Source organism: Gadus morhua, chromosome 8, assembly GCF_902167405.1.
Source record: "Gadus morhua chromosome 8, gadMor3.0, whole genome shotgun sequence".
In the NCBI taxonomy this organism is placed as follows: Eukaryota; Metazoa; Chordata; class Actinopteri; order Gadiformes; family Gadidae; genus Gadus; species Gadus morhua.
In genome coordinates this window covers 24,092,971-24,118,318 of record NC_044055.1, presented here as the reverse complement: position 1 = coordinate 24,118,318, position 25,348 = coordinate 24,092,971, and the positions used below count along the sequence as shown (strand labels likewise).

The 25,348-nt window shown below is 40.4% G+C and overlaps 3 protein-coding genes and 1 long non-coding RNA gene across 4 annotated transcripts; 2 read left to right on the top strand and 2 right to left on the bottom strand.

Moving 5' to 3' along the window:
- Positions 1 to 6,152: 6,152 nt before the first annotated feature.
- LOC115549311 (uncharacterized) lies at positions 6,153 to 6,869 on the top strand. Its single transcript, XR_003977738.1, has 3 exons — positions 6,153 to 6,364; positions 6,453 to 6,624; positions 6,730 to 6,869. It is a non-coding gene; the product is annotated as an uncharacterized LOC115549311 (long non-coding RNA).
- A 927-nt stretch (positions 6,870 to 7,796) lies between these two features.
- LOC115548956 (transmembrane protein C17orf113-like) lies at positions 7,797 to 10,392 on the bottom strand. The gene is made up of 2 exons (XM_030363915.1): positions 10,208 to 10,392; positions 7,797 to 9,750 (listed from the first exon to the last, which is right to left on the bottom strand). Exons 1-2 carry the CDS (start codon positions 10,390 to 10,392, stop codon positions 8,628 to 8,630), a joined length of 1,308 nt encoding a protein of 435 aa, XP_030219775.1. The 3' UTR covers positions 7,797 to 8,627.
- Positions 10,393 to 11,620: 1,228 nt separating this feature from the next.
- LOC115549655 (uncharacterized) lies at positions 11,621 to 16,474 on the top strand. The gene is made up of 10 exons (XM_030364977.1): positions 11,621 to 13,303; positions 13,546 to 13,798; positions 13,941 to 14,272; positions 14,398 to 14,482; positions 14,570 to 14,704; positions 14,812 to 14,969; positions 15,080 to 15,188; positions 15,454 to 15,697; positions 15,890 to 16,046; positions 16,152 to 16,474. The coding sequence occupies exons 1-10, from the start codon at positions 12,767 to 12,769 to the stop codon at positions 16,428 to 16,430; spliced, it is 2,289 nt and encodes a 762-aa protein (XP_030220837.1). The 5' UTR covers positions 11,621 to 12,766; the 3' UTR covers positions 16,431 to 16,474.
- A 2,711-nt stretch (positions 16,475 to 19,185) lies between these two features.
- Positions 19,186 to 24,900, bottom strand: cahz (carbonic anhydrase). The gene is made up of 7 exons (XM_030363768.1): positions 24,720 to 24,900; positions 24,354 to 24,551; positions 23,769 to 23,887; positions 23,239 to 23,331; positions 21,453 to 21,515; positions 21,145 to 21,300; positions 19,186 to 19,907 (listed from the first exon to the last, which is right to left on the bottom strand). Exons 1-7 carry the CDS (start codon positions 24,751 to 24,753, stop codon positions 19,788 to 19,790), a joined length of 783 nt encoding a protein of 260 aa, XP_030219628.1. The 5' UTR covers positions 24,754 to 24,900; the 3' UTR covers positions 19,186 to 19,787.
- Positions 24,901 to 25,348: the final 448 nt, after the last annotated feature.

The window sequence follows — 25,348 nt, the reverse complement described above, 5'->3', positions numbered from 1 at the left end:
AAAGGTCAAGCCGCATAATAGATTTATAGCCTTTTTTAACATTAAACAAATAGTATAAAATCAAAAGGTGGGTTTTTGGAAAAAAGAAGCTTTGTGTTATATGTGGGGCAGTTAGCTGAGTTCACCAGATGCGTTTTGATATGGGTAAGTCAAAAGGTCAAGCCGCATAATAGATTTATAGCTTTTTCTGAGTAAAAAATATATATAAAATCAAAGGGTAGGTATTTTGAGAAAATAAGCTTTGTGTTATGTGTGGGGCAGTTAGATGGGTTCACCAGATGTGTTTTGATATGGGTAGGTCAAAAGGTCAAGCCGCATAATAGATTTATGGCCTTTTTTAACATAAAAAAAATAGTATAAAATCAAAAGGTGGGTTTTTGGAAAAAAGAAGCTTTGTGTTATGTGTGGAGCAGGTAGCTGAGTTCACCAGATGTGTTTTGATATGGGTAGGTCAAAAGGTCAAGCCGCATAATAGATTAATAGCTTTTTTTAACATTAAAAAAATAGTATAAAATCAAAAGGTGGGTTTTTGGAAAAAAATAAGCTTTGTGTTATGTGTGGGGCAGTTAGATGGGTTCACCAGATGTGTTTTAATATGGGTAGGTCAAAAGGTCAAGCCGCATAATAGATTTATGGCCTTTTTTAACATAAAAAAAATAGTATAAAATCAAAAGGTGGGTTTTTGGAAAAAAGAAGCTTTGTGTTATGTGTGGGGAAGTTAGCTGAGTTCACCAGATGTGTTTTGATATGGGTAGGTCAAAAGGTCAAGCCGCATAATAGATTTATAGCCTTTTTTAACATTAAACAAATAGTATAAAATCAAAAGGTGGGTTTTTGGAAAAAAGAAGCTTTGTCTTATGTGTGGGGCAGTTAGCTGAGTTCACCAGATGTGTTTTGATATGGGTAAGTCAAAATGTCAAGCCGCATAATAGATTTATAGCTTTTTCTGAGTAAAAAATATATATAAAATCAAAGGGTAGGTATTTTGAGAAAATAAGCTTTGTGTTATGTGTGGGGCAGTTAGATGGGTTCACCAGATGTGTTTTGATATGGGTAGGTCAAAAGGTCAAGCCGCATAATAGATTTATGGCCTTTTTTAACATAAAAAAAATAGTATAAAATCAAAAGGTGGGTTTTTGGAAGAAAGAAGCTTTGTGTTATGTGTGGGGCAGTTAGCTGAGTTCACCAGATGTGTTTTGATATGGGTAGGTCAAAAGGTCAAGCCGCATAATAGATTTATGGCCTTTTTTAACATAAAAAAAATAGTATAAAATCAAAAGGTGGGTTTTTGGAAAAAAGAAGCTTTGTGTTATGTGTGGGGCAGTTAGCTGAGTTCACCAGATGTGTTTTGATATGTGTAGGTCAAAAGGTCAAGCCGCATAATAGATTTATAGCCTTTTTTAACATTAAAAAAATAGTATAAAATCAAAAGGTGGGTTTTTGGCAAAAAGAAGCTTTGTGTTATGAGTGGGGCAGTTAGCTGAGTTCACCAGATGTGTTTTGATATGGGTAGGTCAAAAGGTCAAGCCGCATAATAGATTTATAGCCTTTTTTAACATTAAAAAAATAGTATAAAATCAAAAGATGGGTTTTTGGAAAAAAAGAAGCTTTGTGTTATGTGTGGGGCAGTTAGCTGAGTTCACCAGATGTGTTTTGATATGGGTAGGTCAAAAGGTCAAGCTGCATAATAGATTTATAGCCTTTTTTAACATTAAAAAAATAGTATAAAATCAAAAGGTGGGTTTTTGGAAAAAAGAAGCTTTGTGTTATGTGTGGGGCAGTTAGCTGAGTTCACCAGATGTGTTTTGATATGGGTAAGTCAAAAGGTCAAGCCGCATAATAGATTTATAGCCTTTTTTAACATTAAAAAAATAGTATAAAATCAAAAGGTGGGTTTTTGGAAAAAAGAAGCTTTGTGTTATGTGTGGGGCAGTTAGCTGAGTTCACCAGATGTGTTTTGATATGGGTAGGTCAAAAGGTCAAGCCGCATAATAGATTTATAGCCTTTTTTAACATTAAACAAATAGTATAAAATCAAAAGGTGGGTTTTTGGAAAAAAGGAGCTTTGTTTTATGTGTGGGGCAGTTAGCTGAGTTCACCAGATGTGTTTTGATATGGATAGGTCAAAAGGTCAAGCCGCATAATAGATTTATAGCCTTTTTTAACATTAAAAAAATAGTATAAAATCAAAAGGTGGGTTTTTGGAAAAAAGAAGCTTTGTGTTATGTGTGGGGCAGTTAGCTGAGTTCACCAGATGTGTTTTGATATGGGTAAGTCAAAAGGTCAAGCCACATAATAGATTTATAGCTTTTTCTGAGTAAAAAATATATATAAAATCAAAGGGTAGGTATTTTGAGAAAATAAGCTTTGTGTTATGTGTGGGGCAGTTAGATGGGTTCACCAGATGTGTTTTGATATGGGTAGGTCAAAAGGTCAAGCCGCATAATAGATTTATGGCCTTTTTTAACATAAAAAAAATAGTATAAAATCAAAAGGTGGGATTTTGGAAAAAAAGAAGCTTTGTGTTATGTGTGGGGCAGTTAGCTGAGTTCACCCGATGTGTTTTGATATGTGTAGGTCAAAAGGTCAAGCCGCATAATAGATTTATAGCCTTTTTTAACAATAAAAAAATAGGATAAAATCAAAAGATGGGTTTTTGGAAAAAAGCTTTGTGTTATGTGTGGGGCAGTTAGCTGAGTTCACCAGATGTGTTTTGATATGGGTAGGTCAAAAGGTCAAGCCGCATAATAGATGTATAGCCTTTTTTAACATTAAAAAAATAGTATAAAATCAAAAGGTGGGTTTTTGGAAAAAAGAAGCTTTGTGTTATGTGTGGGGCAGTTAGCTGAGTTCACCAGATGTGTTTTGATATGGGTAGGTCAAAAGGTCAAGCCGCATAATAGATTTATAGCCTTTTTTAACATTAAAAAAATAGTATAAAATCAAAAGGTGGGTTTTTGGAAAAAATAAGCTTTGTGTTATGTGTGGGGCAGTTAGCTGAGTTCACCAGATGTGTTTTGATATGGGTAAGTCAAAAGGTCAAGCCGCATAATAGATTTATAGCTTTTTCTGAGTAAAAAATATATATAAAATCAAAGCGTAGGTATTTTGAGAAAATAAGCTTTGTGTTATGTGTGGGGCAGTTAGATGGGTTCACCAGATGTGTTTTGATATGGGTTGGTCAAAAGGTCAAGCCGTATAATAGATTTTTAGCCTTTTTAAACATTACATTTTTTTATAAAATCAAATCGTGTTGTTTTTTTTAAGCTATAAGCTTTGTTTTAAAATAGGTAGGCCTTGTATTAACACATCTAAGTTGGTTTGACACAAATTCGTCCATCGAAGTGCTATCGCCAGTGCTAAATAGATTTTTCGAATGTGTCGAATATCCAACGTCCAATATAAAACTAACTTTACCACGGTGAGCAGCGGCTCTAATCCGAGTTCCTCACGGATGGCTGAGCTACTCACCCTATCCCTAAGGGAGACGCCAGCCACCCTTCTGAGAAAACTCATCTCGGCCGCTTGTACCCGCGATCTCGTCCTTTCGGTCATCACCCAACCCTCATGACCATAGGTGAGGATAGGAACGAAGATAGACCGGTAGATCGAGAGCTTTGCCTTGCGGCTCAGCTCTCTTTTCGTAACAACGGTGCGGTAAAGCGAACGCAATACCGCCCCCGCTGCTCCGATTCTCCGGCCAATCTCACGCTCCATAGTTCCCTCACTTGCGAACAAGACCCCGAGGTACTTGAACTCCTTCACTTGGGCAAACAAAACACGTAACGCATAATACAATCAATGGCAATGTCTATTACCGCGGGGACACATGCATATTAGGATAGCATACAATACTAAGAAACAATGTTTATAATGTATTGCGTATATCATTAAATAGAACCACAGTTACCGCATATCATATGTTATAGCCTACCATACGTTTTCTTTGCCGAAATTTATTTGAGGACTCAGTATTTCTGAAGTTGTGGAAGAAAACCCCTTATTCCATGTGTGAATTAGGCCACATTATTTGGCAATAAACTAAGCCATTTGCAAATTCATGTGCATCTGTCTCATCGGAGACTGCAGACGCGCTGTCAAAATATCAACTCGTCCGATTCAAATGCGCTCATGGCTCTTAAAGGGGATGGGAGCTGGCACTCTCATTGGTTTGTTGCACGTTACGCCCAAACCACACCTACGGGTAATTAGGCTGCTTCAGACCAACCCTTTTGACGCTTGCGCCGCGGCGCAAGCGTCATTTATCCGCCTGTAAAATAGCGATAGCGCCGTAGAACCGCCCACAAAGCTACTTGCGCTTTGCGCTTTCCCACTTGCGTTTCAGACCGTTAAAATAGGGCCCTATGAGTTTTTAGTGTCTTAGTATGCAATCCATACGAAACTTGGAGCATCTTTTTCCTGTGTATTGGGATGTTGTATTTTTTTAATATGGGCTATGCATACGTTCATTTATCACATAATTACTTTCTACTAACAATTCGATAAAAACATCTGCTAAATAACTTCATAACCAAATAGGATATGATTTATATTTGCAAATGGCTTCTTGTATGTGTGATGGGAAACAAAGGTTTACTCTGCAGTGTTACTCCAATACCAAGGAAAAAACAACAGCTAAATTATTATTTCCGGTTTCTAATACGATTTGTTTCTGTTGCCATGCAGACACGGGTGTCTCCTGTCAGTGCAGACTTCGGAACAACCGCTCATTTGCAAGACTCACTGCTGACTTCAACCCCAATAAAGGGCCCAGGCTGGCGACCTAGCAAGAGACCACGGCTTGAGTTGGAGGAAGAGGAGGAGAGTGGGTCCTCAAATGAATCACATAAAGATCCGCTGGACTCGACATACAACCCTGGTGACTCTGTTCTTACAGAGGAAACTGACGTCTCGTAAGTTTTTAGTATTGGCTGCATCGTACTAAAAGCAGCATTGGCTAGGGATTGGTAGCTACCAGTTTTACAGTATTTCTAATATTATTCTGCCTTATGTTTTCTGCCTTATGTTAGGTATGAGACACAGCCCACACCGAAGGAGGCTAAGTATATTGTCTTTGAAAGCTGCCTCAAACAGCTGTTAGAAAACTGCCCCGTGTGTAAGGGAGGCTGTGATCTTCAACAGCGAAGGATCGGTACCTATGTGGCTTTCACTCAGAAATGTCTACACTGCAGCTACTTCAGACATTGGGAGAGTCAGCCCATGGCTGGAAATACCCTCATCGGCAACCTGCAACTTTCAGCTGCTACCTACTTCACAGGGTCCTCCTTCATCCAACTACAAAAGGTAAACATTTTACACTTATACAAATATGTGAAACTCACTACTGGACTTTTCTTAAACACCGCTTATGTGCCTTTCATGTAAAGGTGTGTGAGGCCATGCAACTCCAGATATTTCAGTATGACACCTTCAGGAGGCATGCAAGGAATTACATGGAACCGGCTATTGTTCACAAGTGGAAGATGGATCAGCAGCATAATTTCCAGCAACAGTTGCGCCTTGGTGGGTCAGTTGCAGTGGGAGGAGATATGAGGGAAGATTCTCCAGGTTTGTAGAAATGGGAAAGCCTGACAATTGAATAAGTAGTCTGCATTATGAAACATGTTGTCCCTTGAACGTGTGCTGTCAAGCATTCTGTAATACATTTGTTTTTTTAGGGCACTCAGCTAAGTTTGGCAGCTACTCATTAATGAGTCTGGAGAGCAACACCAGACATTCAACTTGTTCAGGTTTGTTTCTCTGACATAAATATATTTGTATTATTATTTGAATATTACATGTGTGTGTGATTTGTCTCGTATCTTTTTTGTTTGATGCCCACTCACTACTTGAGCAATGAAGTAGGCGGCAGTTACCACATGGAGAAGGAGAGACTCAAAAGATGCCTAGATCATCTGGAGGCAAACGGATTTAAGGCGGATTACATTGTTACAGACCGCCATCCACAGATCCAGAAATATCTGAGGGAACGGAAGCTCACGCAGTTCTATGACGTCTGGCACTTTGAGAAAGGTAGTGTTTCACTAATTCATAGCCTACACTTTTAGTTAGTTACCTACAAATCTTCTAGGAACATGTTTGTGTTTTGTGTTGTAAATAGGTTTGTCTAAGAAACTGGAGAAAGTATCGCACAAAGAAGACATTCTTAAGAAATGGCTACAGAGCATCAAGAACCATGTGTACTGGTGCGCTACGTCATCAACCACTGGACCGGAAAAAGTGGCAAAGTGGACATCGCTGCTAAATCACTTGCAAAATGTTCATGATCATGAAGACCCCCTTTTCCCCAAATGTCTGCATCCTGAACGAGCGTCGAGGGACCCCAACAAATGGCTACAACCTGGTATGTGCCAAATTAACATTACACAGAAAATCCACAGTGCTAAAATGATGCCACTGATATTTCACCATGTGTTATTTTTTCACTCAAGGGTCAGTTGCACTTCACAAAGCTGAGAAACTACTGCTTAACAAACGAGTCCTGAAGGATGTAGCAAAACTCAGCCATCATCACCAGACGTCATCGCTGGAGTCATTCCATAGTCTGATACTGCGTTTTGCTCCAAATAATGTGGTTTTTCCCTTCATGGGAATGTTGTGCAGGTAATAATTTACACCATCTCGTAATTGTGAAAGCCATTGATTGGAATGATTGTCAGGCACACTCTGTGTTGTTGAATGGCTGTGCTTTTTTTTTTTTTACTATAGGTTGTATCTTGCATCAATGCACCACAACGAAAATGCTTCACGGGTGCAAGCTACGACTTCTGCAGGGCAGGCTGTTTATAAAGTTGTCTATCCAAAGGCGAAGATGGGGGAAGGTGTTGTGAAGCCCGTGAAAACAGATCCAATATTCAGTAAGTTTGTAAAAGATAATCTTTAAACATGCACGCGCACACACACAAATCAGTTTAGATTGTTATGGCTACATTCATTAGTATGTTAATGCTATATCTTCCAGACTATGTACATGACCTCATGAGGCTGCTCATGGAGGTTTTTGAGGACCCAACATCATTTGACAAGGAAATGAAGACTATCCCCATCCCTCCAGACCTTTCAGCAGAAAATACACGCACTCCGAAGGCTGAGCTGGTTGCCCGTCACGTCTCCCGCTTCAATCTAGAGGTGGTCTGAAGCCTACGTAGTCACCAGATGGGAACTGCTGCCGTATCCGCTGCACCACACATGACGGGAGGACGACCCGACAACTATGTCCTAAATATCCCCAGCACCAGCTTACAAAGCTGCGATAGGCAAGATGCCTGAAACGCCTAAGGGAAAAAGAGCAGCACTTTCAGACCACCTGTTTTCAACAATAACCTCTTATAGGCTGGGCCTACACTGGGCCTTACTGTGCACCCCCCACCTCCCAACGAAACCAACTATTTTTGAATGGTCTGACCATGCTGAACATAAAAAAATAGTTGGCTTCGTTGGGAGGTGGGGGTGCAAAGTAAGACCCCGTTGCTCGCGGCCTAATAGTTTTATTCTGTTTTTCTTCTAATGGTAAATTGATTCACATAATATTAATAGTATAATATTGCTTTGGTTTTGTTTAGTAGGAGCTTAGACAAAATGACTTACTCTTCATCTGTTGTGTGCCTCACAGGTCCATAATCATACTTGTAAATATTTTGTAGACTGTATATGTTTAGACACACAGGCTCCAGGCCTGGATGTTGTGTCATACAGGTAATTGATTCTGGCACTTGGCTCATTCGTCGTAGTACCTAATAAATACAATAAGACAAAATAACTTCTGTGTAAAGAGATCTTGACCTCAGAGTACAACATGACTGCATAGGACAATACAGATTCAGGAAGCAACATCTGTTTTCCAGTCATACTTTTATTTAAAAAAATGTTGAATCACTGATTAGTTCTGCATAACAATGATTGTTATACAGTAAATAGATGGCTGAGACAACAGTGAACAGGTGAGATTTCTCGTAACTGGTATTGCTGAAGCAACATCTATTCGAGTAGGATTGTTATTTACAAAAAATGGTATCAATGACTTCACATAACAAACATGGTACAGTTGGCTGGTACTACAGCAAACGGGTGAGAACGGTGAGATTACTCGTTTTCCTTTACAAGTGTACTGGTATTACTGTTCCTACTATAAATGGTAGACATGATCTAAACATGCAACATATTTTACTAGAAGTTAATAAGGTTTTGTGGTGATCAGAGGTTGCGCTAGACTTTTTCATTGTCCGTCATTTTGACGGACAGGGTCGTAAAAAATCTGTCATTGTCCATTATTATCTGTCATTTTATTTTAACTTTTAAATGGTAATATAGGCCTAGGCCTAAGCTATAATGCTTATATTCAATAGCCTCACTTGTTTTTATCGACTTATTTTCATTAAAAAAAATTATTCACAGAACAAGCGTGTTTCAATAAGAATTAATAATTTATTTATGCATTTCTTTCTGACGGTGAGAACTCGATTTTTCCGCTTTTAAAACATTGCGGCTGTTGTGCCTTAACATAGAACGATGTATGGGCTGTAATGGGCTATTTTTAGCTGAACGAAGACAATTATAGTGAAAATGAACAGTCCACTTATAATTCTTGGTAATCTTCTGTAGGCAGCTCAAACTTTCCTTCTTGCCCGCATGGATTTGAAAAGTGTGCTGGCTTGCTTGAAATCAAACGTATCGATGGATACTGCTGCCGAGGCGATTGTCATTAGATGCTGCGTCTTTGTCTCCGACAGACGACTTCTCGTGGCGGTTTTTATGTTATTTTGAAGGCTGAATCCGCGCTCAGCTGCAACACTTGACACTGGGATAACCAGCGCCACTTCAGCCAGCGCTCTAAAATCGGGAAACATTTCCCCTAGCGAAGTGATGAGCAGCCGACAGGAGCACCTGAACGAGGGATTTCCCGACCCTGCCAGCACTCTCTTCATCTGGAGAAAATCCCTCTGCATGCAGTCATTCTCAACCAGTGGTGCAGCTGCACCCCGCGGTGACCCGTAGTGGGCACAGACGCGCTCCAATGCCTCTAGTCCGTGGGTCTTCAACGCGCTGTCAGCTGTAGGATAGCGCGAGGCGTTGAGCACGGTGTCGAGATCTGCGATGATTCCCAGATGCTCTTCGGGGAATCTTTTTTTTACTGACTTGGTGATCTCTGCCAGGTATTGGGAGCGCAGATTGGAGAAGGCCTGAGCATTTGGCTGCGTGAGGGTGATGCCACAGAATCTGCCGTCCTGTGACGCCTCTTTGAACTTTCTCTCCGCCACACCTGGCTCACTTATCAGGTCATCCAGGCTGGCAAGTGTCATGTTGACCACTGGCTGGATGGAGGATATGTTGACGTCCTCTTTTTGGAAAGTGAGGTTCATCCTGTTGACCACAGATAGCACGTCAGTGAGGAGGTGTGTCAGGGCAGGGAATGTGAACTTCTGGAGCTGCCTCCTCAGACCCTTCGCTACCGGACAGTCTCTCGCGGCTTCCTCCTCCTCGAGCTCCAGCACCAGAGCAACCCAATTTGCCCGTACGCCCTTAACTGCCCTCTCCAGGGACAGCCAGTGTGTAGCAGATGGCTGCTTCAGACTCAGCATGTCGTGATCCTCCATTTCTTTTTGGAGTTCATTCAGTCTATGTGTTCGGATGGGGGAATTCTTGTAGAACGTGTAGATGTTGTTGACGGTGGTGACATAAGCATCTATTTCACGCACCGCCTTTGATGCGTCTCGGGCTGCCAGTGCCGTCCTGTGCGCACCACAATGAATGTTTATGATGTAGGGACAGTCATTCTGGCGCAGCTGTTGTGCGACTCCGTTTTTTCGTCCCACCATCACATTTGCCCCATCACTTCCCAACCCAACAACCCGAGACATCGCTACACCACGACCTGAAAGCACATCTTTTATTGCATTCGGCAGTGCCAGAGGGTATGGCATAGTTGCCAATGAACACTGTTTCTGGCTCCCCATTCTGTTGAAGTGTTAGGCATGTGATCAGCATTTTCTCAACAGTTATGTTAGTGGTTTCATCAACTATCACACCCACGTATCTGCTGTTTGCGATGCGGTCATCAATGGCAGAGGTTACGGTCGCTGCAATCGCTTCCTCCATATGATTGACTGTGTCATGGTGAGTGTACGTGTGTGCACTGTTCAAGTTTGGACACCCAGCAGACTGTAAGAGGTGAATCAGTTTGGGATACTGATGGCTAGGTGTACTTGTATTGGCCATGTGTAACACAACCTTAAGTTGTGTTTTTAGTGCCGCGTTACAGGCAACCTGGGATTTGTCGACGTGCTTCTCCATCTGCACACTCTGATTGACCACCGCGCAGGATGCGATGTGGCTGTGGCTGCTTTTGTGGTCATTGAGGGCCGATTTCTGCATCGTCGTGCAGCCCTTAACAAATCCATTGTTGGCTTTTGCTCTCCTGCAGATGTCACAAAACATTTTGCTTCCTTCTGCCCTCAGCCAAGTAAACTCCCTCTCCCAACCCTGTACTCCCGCCTGACCTCCTTCCCGCTTGTTGCTTTCGCTGCCGGTGCCGCTGACAGAACAGCCGTTACTGCAGGCCCCCCTTCTTCATCATCCTCCAGCACATCGCTCCCTCTCTTCTCTCCTCTCTCAAGACCAGCGGAGCTGGGCTTTTTAAAAAATCCTTTTACACTTAGCTGCCGTGACATCTTGCTACACCAAATCGTAACACAGATTTGTTTTCAGGAAGGGCTGTGATCGTAATGCTGATCGTAACTTGTGATGCTGACCGTATGCTCTATCCGGATAGACAACGAATTCACGAGCGATGAAAGAGATGACAGCTAATAAATAGATAATTAATATGCACGAGCACGCCTCCAACAGGTCGGGCGTGAAGGCTACCGGTAGCGATTCATTAGTCTATCTGTCAAAGTAACGGACAGCCATCGGATTCTGCCGTAGGATAATTAGATGTGTGTGATCATTTTAAGTTTAACCACCCCCTGCACTATGTAAGCCTAAATGTTGGTTTGCCTGTACTTTCATTTAAATGATCGCAGATATTCGAGCAGCCGTGATCCTAAGCGTCCTTAACAATAACAGCACTGATCACGTACAGGTGACAGCGAAGTGACACAAACGGCTCAATGCATCTCTGCAAAATTACATGTTTTCTGCAGATGATTGAAAAGGGGAAACAGCCTACTGAAACATAGCTACATAGGTAGATAGCCTAGCCTACTGCAGCCTAGGCTACATCTCAGACTGTGCTAATGGTTTTAAATCGGAGCATGGCTTTGAGCGCGATGGAGCTGAACACCAGAACTGCCGTAACTTCGGCTCAGTTTGAAAGTTGGTGTCGATAATGAAGCTTATGTAGAGTAAGAAAACTGTCACAACTTGCCTGTTACTTCAATTGTGATATTTATTCTTATGTTTATTATTGGTAATGGTCATTGTAAAATCCGTCAAAATGACGGACTGCCTTCAGATTTTTCCGTCATAGTTAAAAAATATCTGTCAATGACGGACATTTGTCGGTTAACGCGACCTCTGGTGGTGATAGTGGTAGGCTCCTCGTCTTCTGAGGAGAAATATATATATCTATATCTGTCATATGTCATAGATCTATCACAGGGCTGCCAAGCCTCACGCTTTGAGTGTGACAGTCACGCAATTTGACCCATTCTCACACCACACGCCACACTTGCCATTTCTCACGCTTATTTCCCCATTCATTACTCTATTTTTTTTTCTCATGATAATAAGCTTTGGTCCTCGCGGCTTCGAGTGGTTATGTAGTCGCGCGGTGTCCACTTTGCGATGTATACGTTTGACAGTTTGTAAACAATCTCCCGCGACCTGCGCGTGTGAGCGTCTTGGTGGAGCGTCTTTGTATAAAGTGCCAAATTTGACTTCTGGACTGCATTCTGCAACATGTTCAAGAAGGGTAAGTAGGCCTACATCAATCGCCTTCTTTCAAATATACATTATACACAGAGATGTTTCTACTGGTTGTTTTCATATTTCATAACAGCATTATGTATAAAAACGTAAGGTAATACATTACTGAACTCTTCGTGTTAGTTAGCCAGCATAACTAGGTAGCAGCATAGTTTGATTTCTCAAAATCAGCTCACCAATAAAATCAATTCAAGTGTTCGTCCCGGGGGAAAGGCAACCGTTGTGACAGGTCGCTAGTACAGCTGTTATACAGTTATCCCATAGAAACCCTTATGCTTTTCCGTACACCCTCGAAAACAATTACTACGTTTTCTCATGCTGTGATAGACATGTTTAAGTGATCTAAGTTTTATTTCTACGAGTTGTGTTAATTCATAGTAATTTACGTCACGTTCTAATATAGAGATAAGACCGTTATTCATTCATAATTCCGTTAATGGCTAACGTTAGCACTTGCCACTGGTTAGCCAGCTGTGCAGTTCGCTGTAGTCTTCCATTTTTGCCGCCCTGTGGGCTCTCGCGCGCCCCCTTCTTTGAGGCGGAGCTAGAGTTGACCTCTTTTTCACTGCAGGTTATTATGTCAGATCAGCCAGACTAAATAGGTTCTACACATAGGCCTACGTGAAATACATTGTTGACAGGACATGCGCATGAAGTGCTACAATTTACATGATTATAAAAAGGCTTACAATGATTGGAATCATACAGATATGACATTTATAGCACATAACTGTAACTGTACAAATAGAACCAAATGGACCCATTGGGGCCTTTAATACAGTATTCAATAAAACACTAACATGTAGCTATCTTTTGATAGATGCTAGGTAAGACGATGCTAGGTAAGAGGAAGAGCCCACAGAGAGATCTGCTGTCATTCTGGGCAGTGCCAGCCCCCCCTTATGCACCCCCGGAAAATGAGAGTGCAGAGGGCACAGAAGAAATGGAAGATAAAGCGAGATCAGAAGAGATTGAGGACAGTGAGGGCGAAGATTTTGATTGTATACAAATTGAAAACACAGAGACAGAAGAGCCAGCAGAAAAAAATGTGGAGATAAGAATAAATTCAGGGAAGAAGCAGAAGGCCAAAAGTGGAGCAGCCCTCTACAGGTGCACTTTTAAAAGGGAGTGGACAGCAGAATGGCCCTTCATTAGTGTAGGCACAACCACCGCCTACTATTGGTGCTCTGTTTGCCGACATGAGAACAGCTGTGCCCATCAAGGCAAGGCTGATGTCGCAAGGCATATCAAAAGCAAAATACATCGTTCAAAAGAACAGGCAGCACAGTCAACAGCCAGCATTGCACCATATTATGGCCCAGCCACTGTTGGTGGCATGACATCTCAGGAAGTCAAGGTACTAGGCGTTATACCCGCTGCTAGTAGCTGAATTGCACTTGTAGGTTATATGAGCATAAATACATAGTAAATGAAACAAATGCCTAGCTAATCTGATGTTCATTTGAACTGTTCTTATTTGTTTATTTTTGTATGTAATAGTGTTTTCCTATGGACCTTGAGTCTGCTGCTAAGACATTCATTCAATTTAATTAATGTTTTTGCATGATTTGCTCTTTAATTACATCCTTTCTGTTGCAGACAAGGAGAGCTGAGGTAAAGTTAGCAGTGTCGATGGTGGAACACAATGTGCCATTTGCAGTAGCCGATCACTTCAGCCCATTGCTGAAAGAATGCTTCAAAGATTCCCCTACTGCACAGAGCTTCAAGGCTGCCCGCACAAAAATGTCCTGCATAATAAATGAAGCAGTGGCTCCTCACTTTAGAAAGGAACTGGTCATGAAGATGAGGACCAATCCTTTCACGTTGATCACAGATGGATCAAATGATACAGGTCATTACATTTTCCACATTTTCCAGCACCCATTTTAGATATTAATTAATGTATTATATTAATCAGAACAAACACACAAACAATTTCAGTCTGATGTGTACCTTTAATCTGACATATATCATATATGTACCTATCGTTACAGGACGTGAGAAGATGAACCCGCTCACTGTGCGGGTATATGACAGTGATCTCAGCAAAGTTGTCCACAGGTTCCTGGATATGTGCCCCACCAGCGGGCCAAACTGCGGCACAGCTGAAGTCATCTACAAGAAGATGGATGAGGCCATGCAGAAAAACGCCATACCATGGAGAAACTGTGTCAGTCTGTCAGTTGATAATGCCCCTGTCAATACAGGAGCAAGGAACTCCATCGCATCCAGAGCTCATCAAGAACATGGCAGTATCTACATCCATGGGTGCCCTTGTCACATCATCCACAACACTGCCAAACAGGCTGGCCAGGCCTTTTTGGAGGTCAGTTGCTTAAGACCCTCCGTATGCCTTATGCCTAATGTCACGTCAAACAGGTTGTTATGCTGTGCGGTCATGAACCAATGACAACAATGTCTTGTGACTATAAATAATCATGTATTTTGCAGGTGTGTGGATTTGATCCAGAGGATCTCGCTGTGGATGTTGGATATTGGTTTAAAGGAAGCACCAATCGCAAAGGTTACCTAACAGGTATGTGTGTGCAGTCCCAATGTAGTACAAATTAAATCTATAATACTTTGATCAAATTGGCATTAAGATGTTCCATTCTTGTCCTAGAATTCTGTGAGCTCCATGGAAGTGAGTATATGGAAATGCTCATGCACGTTTCTGTTCGATGGTTGAGCCTGGAGAAGTGTTTGACTCGTATCCTGCAGCAGTATGAGCCACTGGCCAGCTACTTCAAGTCATTAAGTAGGCATCACATTTTAATGATGCAAATGCATGGTTATTAGAGCAGACTGAAAAGTAAATAAAGTATGTAGTATGCACAACCATTTTTTTCTCTCTTTTTCCCACAGATGACAAACAGCCAAGGTTCAGGAGGCTTGTGGTGGCATTCTCTGACTCAATTACAGAGGTGTACCTACTGTTCTTTCAAGCAACTTTTCCAGTCTTCTCCACATTCAACCTCCTCCTCCAGAGAGAGAAGTCGTCAATCTTCCTACTACATGATGAGGTAAATTGGAACCGTTGGGATACAGTTTGCTAGTATGATGTTCTATCTTTGTTCCTTTTTTATTAGCAGGAAATAAATGTAAATTTGTAAATCTTTTCTGACATTTTTAGATGAGGGGTTTTATCCGCAAGCTGCTCTCAAAGTTTCTGAAGCCCGCAGCATTGCAGCACCGGGAACTGCATGAAATATGCTTTAAGGAGCCATCCAACCAACTGCCAGGTGATTACTAATTGTCCAGGTTTTACACATGCACTATCCACTCACTGATCTCACTCAACACACTTTTCGTTAGAGGGCTGCAGTCATCTCGTCACAATCACTGATATGATGAAGATACTTAAAGGGGTGCTTTCAAGTTGGCTATTGTGGTTTTTGATGGTGACTAAAGTGACTCAACACAGTCTTGTTCCCGTCTCATACTGACATGTTACTGCATACAGCATCGTTAATGACCTCTGCAGTTGTTGATTTGTGTCTCTTGTAGGAGAAAAGTTGGTGATTGGCTTCACTACTCGAGTTACACTCAACAGGCTCCTTGAAGCAGGAGCCATTACACCGCAGCAAGTGCAGAGGTTCCAGAAGGCAGCAGTGGCGTTTCTGGAAAGGGCTGTGGAGTATGCCATCAAGAAACTCCCCATGAAAGAGCCTCTGATTAAACATGCCATGTTTCTGGATGTCCAGCAGAGAGCAGAGTGTGGAGTGGAAGATGCCTTCTACTTTGTCGACAGGTAAGTTGGGCTATCAAGTAAAGTACATTTTATCTATAGTGCCAAATCCTAACACAAGTTATCTCAATATGCTTTGCAAGTAGAGCAGGCTTAAGACCAGGCACATTTTCTTGTTTGATCCACATCTGAAAAACAACCCCTGTTTCAGTTACACTACTTTACCAGATCACTGCACATTTTTTTTCTTTTTAGATTTCCTGAACTTCTCCCATACAATGGACCTGAAGAGCGTGATAAACTTTGTGAGGAGTTTCTGGACTACCAGACCATGGACATTGCCATGCCCGACGACCCAGCAATGTTTGACTTTGAGAGATTTTGGGGGAACATGGCATCAATGAAGAACAAGGTAAGAATTATTCTGTACTCATGGGAATACCCATTGACATAATCAACTTAATAGTACACAAAAATACTTGTGAGTAATTAGGCTTCCTATGTGCATTTTTCAAAGGTGACCGGTATGAGCAGATTTGGCAGGCTGTCTTGTATTGCCAAGTTGGTCTTGGTCATGCCTCACTCCAATGCTGATGCAGAGCGAGTTTTCTCTGTGGTTGGACTAAATAAGACCAAGACCCGAAACAGTTTGGCTCTTGAGGGAACTCTGTCATCCATCATGACCGTGAAGATGGCGAGCCTTGAGCCAGACTGTTTTAAGTGGGAGCCCCCTGCCTCTGTCATCAAGGCATCAAAATCTGCCACCAACACCTACAACGTTAGACATGCTAAATGATTGACAAATAAATGTATTTTGTCAAAATTCTTGTCTTGTTAATTTCTGGTTAAGAGAGGTTAGGAGGCCACAGTGCAGAGAGCAGCTGGCATGGAGGTGAGGACATCAGTCCTAAGGTATAAATCAATGTTAAAAAAGGCCAATTTTTTTGGTCGGCGGCCGAACGCTTCTGACTCTAAAGTCTCACTCTTGTCATTTTCTGAAACTTGGCAGCCCTGTATCATCTTCGGCGATATATATATATATATATATATATATATATATATCTCGCCGAAGATGATAGATATATGACATGACATCGTTCTCAACAAACTAGCTTAGCCTAAAGCTCATCAGTTTTACCTTTGGGATTTCTCTACAGCAGACGTTCTCCACTTCGTTGGGCATAGTCGCACAATTCCCACAGGTGCACCTAGGTAGAGATGTTATAAGTTATAACGCTGTATTTTGACGGACAAAAGTAGTCAACAATATGCCATGTTGGGACATAAAAAGCTTATTACGGACGCTTGAATAGTACGAGTAGTCTACTAGCCGCAAGCTAAGTCCAAAAAACTACGCTAAATACATGATAAATCGCCTGTGTGTATAATAGCATAAACAAAAGCTTACCACTGTGAAATGTCCTGGTCCATTCTACGACTAAAATCACGCTCGTCGTTAGCATCTTCATCTCCATTATCGCTTTCGGGGTCCGACTCAGGCTCAAATTGGTACGGCCGCACTGCAGCCATAGTAGACAGAGTGCCTGAAGAGACGTCAGCACCCTGTCAGCACCAAGATTCTAAATGCCTCAAAATTCTACGCAACAGGGTGTTTCACATAGGGGTTGTAATACTCATAAAGTATGAGAAAAAAATAATGTGCTAGACAACCCTTTATTGTTGTAAATCAATTCTATGAGGTCAAACAAATTAAATAATGAACAGTAAATAGGGGCATAATAGGCCCCCTTCAACTAAAGCTTTATAACTACCTGAATATATCAATTCAGCCGTTACATGTAATGCCTAAATGCTTAGTAAGATAATAGAAAATAAAATTATAAATAAATCTCTAAAGTTGCCCCCCTCCCAATCCTTACTTTAGGTAAGTTAACACAAAATACTTAACTGATGCTACCGGAACTACTTACTTTCATCTAATAATCATACTAATAATTTATAACAGATTAAAAAAAATCGTATTCTTATCTTAATTAGTATTCATGAATGAACAATGCTTCATCAATAAGGATTTTACTATTTGCGATGAATATTACTAGCCTCCTGTCCCTGAGATTCATAAACGGTGGGACAAAATCAACGTTCTTCAAACTTTTATTGTCAGATCCAAGGGGGGAATCAAAATATTATAATGTTTATTATCCCTGAAAACCAGACTGGCTTCAATACTGGAACATATTTAAACTTAAATTCAGGAAGACGACGATCCCCTTCTGTTTTTCATCGATTTATGTCAGGTTCTGAATTCCCTTTCTGTCATCACAGGCTCCTCCCTTCATCGCTCAACCAACCAGGACCTCATGCATTAACAGGGGTCCAATCACTGGTCAACGTGCAGTTTTTGAACCTCTCTCATGCTTTTAGCTTGTCTGTTGTTTTCATTGAGACTCGTTGCAGCCCTCCTCCACCCCCTCCACCTCCGGGATCAGCTCCACCCCCCTCCACCTCCGGGCTCAGCTCCACCCCCTCCAGAAGGACGACCTCCAGGGCCGATGCCCTCAATAGTCTCACAGCGCCTCCACACCAGACACCTAATCACAAAATGTGTTGCCAATAAATGTTGTGGTTCACTTTAAATACTAGCCTCCTGATTGAACATTAAATTCACTTCAAAAAGTAAGGCTAAGTATATAAAATTTGACATTCCTTTTAGTAGATGTGCTTTAAGTGAGATATGTAGGGAACAGTTCTTATATTTTGTAGTAGAGTACTCATCATTTATCTTCAGCTGTTTGGTAATCACTTGGTTCTCTCTTATCAGGGAGTGTATTGAACACATCTTGTCCACCCTCCCTAGTGTGATGCAGACACAAAGTGTTTCTCAGGGAAAGACGGTAATATAGTAGCCATTATTTAAGTTGCATGACAACTAAAGTCTTATAATACACAACATTTAAGATGATACTTTGTCAACATGATACATCTTACATCTGTTTTTATTCCGTCTGCCGTTAAAAGGGCTGACTAACTCTTTAAATTCTAATCACCAGCCACAAATTCCCTTATTAATTTGGGGGGGGGGGGGGGACTTTGTTTTAAACAAATGTTCTTGATGAATCAGCTTATAGAGTAGAGAGGAAAATAAGGGTTGTCATCTTTCCCCTCGTCAACCTCACTTTGAACTCCGGAATGGTGTAGCATTTTAGCGCCATAGTATTTGTCGCGTCATGAAAAGTTGGCATCCATGTATTGTATACGTTATGTTCAGAATTGAACATAGAATATATGAGTTCAGAGTGCAATGATATATATATATTTTTGCATTTGTAATGTAATGTTTCACATTAACTAGTCGGCAGGAAACAGGAGGAGTAAACACAGGAACATACTGGTATAAAAAGAATATCAAGACACAAATGTGGCAATAAACATATCCAGCCAATCCAAACCCATCTTAACCCAGGTGAAATGTTAGTCCCCATCCTATGTTGCATTCTGAACCTCTAAACTAATTTACTTTTGCAAATAATTTTGCTTTATAATGGTCATTGTTTCTATCATAGATTGTTGTACAGATTCACTCCATTAGGTCATTGATTTATTATTTCTTTATTAGCGAATTTAACACACTAAGAATCTGTTCACAAGCAATTTATTTTCGCACTGCTGCATAAAGGACTAAGACAAACATGCATGAGCATATGGGCATCAGTATGACGACTTTACTATGCTATTCTATACCACATACACTGTATTGTTCTAGGTATACTATGCTGATTATACCATGCAAATACATAGCCATACATATCAAATTGATTTTGAAAATAGCAAAAATATAAGCAAAATATATTCCACTTGTTCATGATTGCAGGAATTTACTTGTTAATTCATTTTGATAATATGATTTTGAATATCTAAATTTCTTACCTTAATTTAAAGAAGATCACATTTAGCAATCATCATCATGTTACCTAAGTTAAAAAACATTACAATGTCCTTATGGGAAGATTTATTTTGTATCTAATTCAACCTTTTTTTCACGATTTTCCTCAGACAATGCAGATCACAAAATATGAGTAATGCCCAAAATAAATAATGAAAATAAAATATAATAATTCAACATAGTGAGGAGGGTTGGATCCAGAAGAAGTTGTATGTAGGCAGGCACAAGGCAGGCCAGAGAAGAGGCTCTTTACTTGAAAGATGAGCGAACCACGCGCCCCTTCAGAGGCTGTGGTGGCCGGTAGTTGTCCACCATGCAACATGGAGCCTCTCCCTCAGCATTGAAGTGTAGACTGCGAAACTGAGCCATCTGATTAGATGGTCAGGAAAACAATAAAGAGACAGAAACAGTCCAGAGTCAAATTTAGATCCAAGCTTCTGATGGCAACAAACAGAATTGATTCTGATTAATTTGGCCTTACTGTGTTAGGTAACACAGCTACCCTTGTTCAGCTATTGAATTTTTTTTGTAATTGTGGTCCAATATAACAATAAAATAACTATGTTTGCATCTGCATACATAGTTGTGGATTTGTACAGAACAGCGCTATCTGAATGTCCTCATGAACCAACAGTTATGGGTGGGTAGAAGTAAGCAGTAGTGAGATACAGCCTCCCCCAATACCAGCCCGTTAAGGACCCAGCATGTCTTATCTCTCTTGTGCATTCATGCTGAGATCTGACTACTCCCTTTGGAGAATTATTGCAGATATGCTTGCCTTGTTTTGCCTCTCATGCATTGCTATTACGTCATCTAAATCCCTTTAAGCTACACTTTTGCAAATTGTCTATTTATTTAGCAAATAATGATAATTGGTTTCATAAAGTTTGGTTTGTGAATATATATATATATATTCATAAATCTGAATATGAATAGATATAATCATAAATATGAATATGAATCTCTTTGCTACATATTTATTTTTCCAACATTAAAAATATTTAATATATTTTAAAGAAAGTGCCTGCGATCACAATATATTTACCTAAAAGATTTATGGTACAGTATAGTAAAAAATATAGATTGTTTTATATATGAACAAAAGAAAAACACCTGACAAGTAATAATGTGCCTAGCCCTCAAAGAGGGACATGAATGCATTAAGCCAATTATACAATTCATCTGCCATTATGGAAATACTGGACATAAACTAGCATATTCCTACTATGGTTATGGTACTATGGGTACTTGGACCTGGTTCATTGAGGACACTTGAAGCCTTTAATAACACGTCATTGTTTTCTGAAAAATGCAATCAATACCACCAATCTGATAAATACTAGTGAACTAGTAAAAAAAGGCTAATTATATAATTAAAAAGGCTAATTATTTAATTAAAAAGGCTTAATTTCTCCTGCTAAAACGGGGGTTAACTAAACCTTACTTAGTGACTGGTTATTTGTATTATGATATTTATTAATTACATCAAATTCGATTTATATAAGTTGTTCATGAAATAGGAATCACAAACTATAACTGCAAACTATATTGTGAAATGGAAGTTATGAAATGATGGAATAGAAAAGGATAGGTGAAGAAATACAACCTGTGCAGGGCTGACGCAGATGGGCTCTTTCAGAACAATCCAAGTGACACTCTCTAGCAGAGGAGGAGTAGTCAGGGAGCCATCATAAGTCCAGTAGTCCAGAGAAACAGGAAGAAGGGTTTTTGGATCAAAGTTTTCAAAGATGTACTGCTTGCCCTGCATAGAGGAGATTATAAAATAATAGATTATAATATGTAAGCAGTTTGCTTAACTCGATCCCTAAAGTGCCCATGCATTTCGGGGAGGAAAAAGTGTTGAAGTTTTACATTAATGTGAAGGCACATATATGCTTAATTAGGGTAACTTGCCTTGGATTTGATTGCATTCAATGCATCCAGAACTTTTTGCAGTCTAGGATTCGCTGAACCAATCTGGGGTATAAAGAAATGAAGTAACAAACAGACACACATTAATTGACTGGACTGTTGGCAGAGTGCTCTTGATATTCATCAAGGTTATATCCTAAGCCAAAGGATAATCATAAAGTGGAATATCTGCCGTTTCTATTGTTTGGGAACCTAACAACATCTATAATGCTGAATCACAGGCCTGATGCCTGACAGATAAAGAACTATGGAAGTGTGGCTACAGAACATAGGCTGCATGAAGGCTCTTTTGCTTCCAACACAATTGGCTTTGAGGTTTTGTTGTCATGCAGATTTTTGGAATAATAACACACATTCGATAAAACAGTTATTTGATTTTAGCTCTAGAAATGTCCAAGTAAGGATACATGGATATTTTACACCTCCATGTAATAGGGGTACGAATTATCAAATGCCTGGACTGCAGGTATCAGTTCCTCATTGCAGTCGAACAGTGGTTAAACCCAATAATTTATATCAAAATACAGCCTTTCTTTCATTATCCTGGTTGCCTTCTATGTGTCTCTAGCCACTTATTGATCGAATTCTAAAACCTATGTTGGACTTCATAGGTCAACTTTCATAGTCAAACGATTTTTTTTTTTTACATTGTTAAAAGTCATAATGAAGACATTCAACACATTCAATAAATTCAAAGCCGATTAAATATATAATTGAGATATAAATAATATAAAAGCAATTTCCAAAGGGTACTTAATATACATTGTGTGTAGAATAACTAGCTGCAGCATTTCTATGGGCATTTGTTCCTTCATAATGACCTGAGTGAACTTTGAGCGTAATTAAAAAATTTAAATCAAGTTAGTTGTTCAGGAAGATGATTAAGGGCGTGTTCACACAGGCAGTTTTTCTTATATTAAAAAACACCTGACCCGGGCGGTTTTTTACCAACTAAAAAGCTGACAGGGTGGTTTTGTCAAGCTCATTCTAGAGCAGAATGTTCTAGAGCCAACGTTGCCAATCGGTTACCGTATCAAAGTGGTTTGACTACGCTACAGTGTCAGTTACAATGTCGAGGATGAGAAAATTAGCCCTTGTTTTGGCGTTAGATGACAACGACGAGGATAACGATGAACCTTCCCGTTTGCGGGTGCATGACATAAACCGGGGACGGCAGCAGTACGGGGCGTTTCATAGTTGTATTCAGGAGCTACGGTTTGATAATGTCCCAAAATCCCACCGATCGTCCTCCAGATACTCTCCTTGTGATATATGTTGTGGCATAACTTGTTGGTCATGTCATATAACTCAACATGTTCACTAACAAGAACAACAAGTTGCTCCGTCGGGAAAGACCTCTTGGTTTGGGTCGCCATTCTTGAATTTCCAACGTTTTTCCTAGTGACGTAGGTTGTCGTTCATTGGTCAGCTGTCAAAAAACTGCCTGACGTCGGGTGCTTTTTCTTGGCGAGTTGAATTTATCCCAACTTGAAAACCACCCAGAGCAGTGAAAAAAAACCGCCGGCAGCGGTGTTTTTAAAAGCACCCAGGATGTTTTTACAAAAACACCCTGTGTCATAGGAATATAATGTAAAACATCCATCCGCACCTGAAAAAAAAACTGCCTGTGTGAACACCCCCTAACAAAACAAAATGAAAACCCAAGAAGAAACTAGACAATTCAAATGTAAACTGATTTACATTCTCGTACTACTGAGAGTCCAAAATGCTTGTAAACACCGCCAATTAATTCAAAATAAGAAATCACCTTGAGAAAGACCCCCACAACAGCCAGGCCATCAGGCTGGCTGGCAGCCTCACCGAAGCTGGGATACTTGGTGTTCCAATGCACCAGATGGAGCTGTTACAGAAAGTAGAATGAAACATTATATGATGCTCAATCCACCTTTCTCACTTATCATTGTCAGAGTGCTTTGCTGGGGGGCCCTTATCATCGCCTGACATGCCTCCCTTCCTGATAAGACTCACAGAAGGAGAACATGAAAACTTGATATAGATTCAAGTTTGGGAATCAAACTTGAGTCGCTAGAGCAACATGGTATCAATTTGTTTGTGTGTGTGCTTAATTTCAGGGCTTAGTTAACTTAGTTAATCAGTATTAGTTTTTGTTTAAAACGTTAGATAGTATGTTAGATAGTGTGTATGTTAATTATACGATTTTATCATTTTTGGGTTTTTCCCTCAGGGTCGCTTTACCTTCTAATATTTAAAAAATCATTTGCGCAAAAAGAGTCAAAGTTCAACATAGTTCACTTCTATAATATATAAAGACAGTACCTCACAAGGGAACATGAATCCTTTGACTGTGTGCTCGGAACCTCTGTCATCACTGGCACCCCAGTGAAAATGAAATTGCTTTAGACGATAGATTCCAGAAATTGGACCGGCAGTCAACGCTTGGGAGTTGTGGAGAGAGGGCAGAAGTCAGACTAAGTAGGACATTTCATGGTTCAATAAAAAAAGATAATTGGATATTATTTCTTAAGAGTGGCTGTGGGTATACAGCGCCCCTTTTTTTTTTTTTTCTTACGATTATTGCACTGGAAAATGCATTGTGCAATATCAAAACAACTCAAATGATGCTAGGTATTCAGGAGAAATGCTTAGAAGTGGAGAATGCAACCAAGGTATCCAGATTACCTGCAGATCGATAATAGTTATTCCTGATGAAGTTGTTATAGTGTCAGACTTTAGCGTCCCCATATAATCACTTACACACTGACACTGTTTATCAAGCCATTGTTTTTAAGGTCTGATTAGCAGATCAGTGCCCCACATGTCAACATGATACATTTTCAAGGACAGCTGCAGCCAGAGTAGTTCAGTTCAGTTCATTAAGAGCCTAGAAGAGGCAGTACTCACTAGAAGTATTTTCATCATCTACATAGTCAACCTGGAAGGAGTGTCCATTGTTGAGGATGCTGCTTGAATTGGACGGGTCGTACTTTAGTTTAAGTGGCTTCAGAGAACGTTCGTACAGGGCCTGGTTTGGAATGATGTTGATCGGAGACTGCCTGGGTCCATTAGCAACAGGAAACCCTTTTTCCCAAGTCTCAGGCCCTACGAAACAGAATTAGATAGAGAAACAATGCCTTTCATGAAGCTCTCCGAAAAATACGGTGAAACTAGGAAAATCATAATTTCATCCTTAATTCTATTAAACTGTATTTACAATATAAATATGAACTTAATCAAATAGGTGCTATAAATATAATGCAAATGCCTCACCATTATATGGTCCATATCCCCATGCATGAGACATCGCAAGTTTGCGGTTTCAAATACAACCACAGAATTAAGAGTGACACCAAAAATGCCCCAGGAAAGGCTGTTGCAAGGCTTTATATGCGTGTATTGCCTGAGTTTGCTTATCAGACTGTCACACTTAGTTAACCAACGCTTGTGACAGAATCTCACTGCCTTAAGTAACCTTGTGCACCCTCTGGTGGTATTCTATGATACCTTACTAGTTTTCTTGTCCATGTAATAATTGTAATCTTGCGCTGTTATTCTATAGAGAGAGAGAGAGAGAGAGAGAGAGAGAGAGAGAGAGAGAGAGAGAGAGAGAGAGAGAGAGAGAGAGAGAGAGAGAGAGAGAGAGAGAGAGAGAGAGAGAGAGAGAGAGAGAGAGAGAGAGAGAGAGAGAGAGAGAGAGAGAGAGAGAGAGAGAGAGAGAGAGAGAGAGAGAGAGAGAGAGAGAGAGAGAGAGAGAGAGAGAGAGAGAGAGAGAGAGAGAGAGAGAGAGAAAAAAAATGTCACTGGTTACTGCTTACTTTATGTTTTAGCTTTGCACTTTTTGACAAAGGTTTTGAAGTAACAAATACAATACGATCAGCAGATCAATAAATATGATAGAT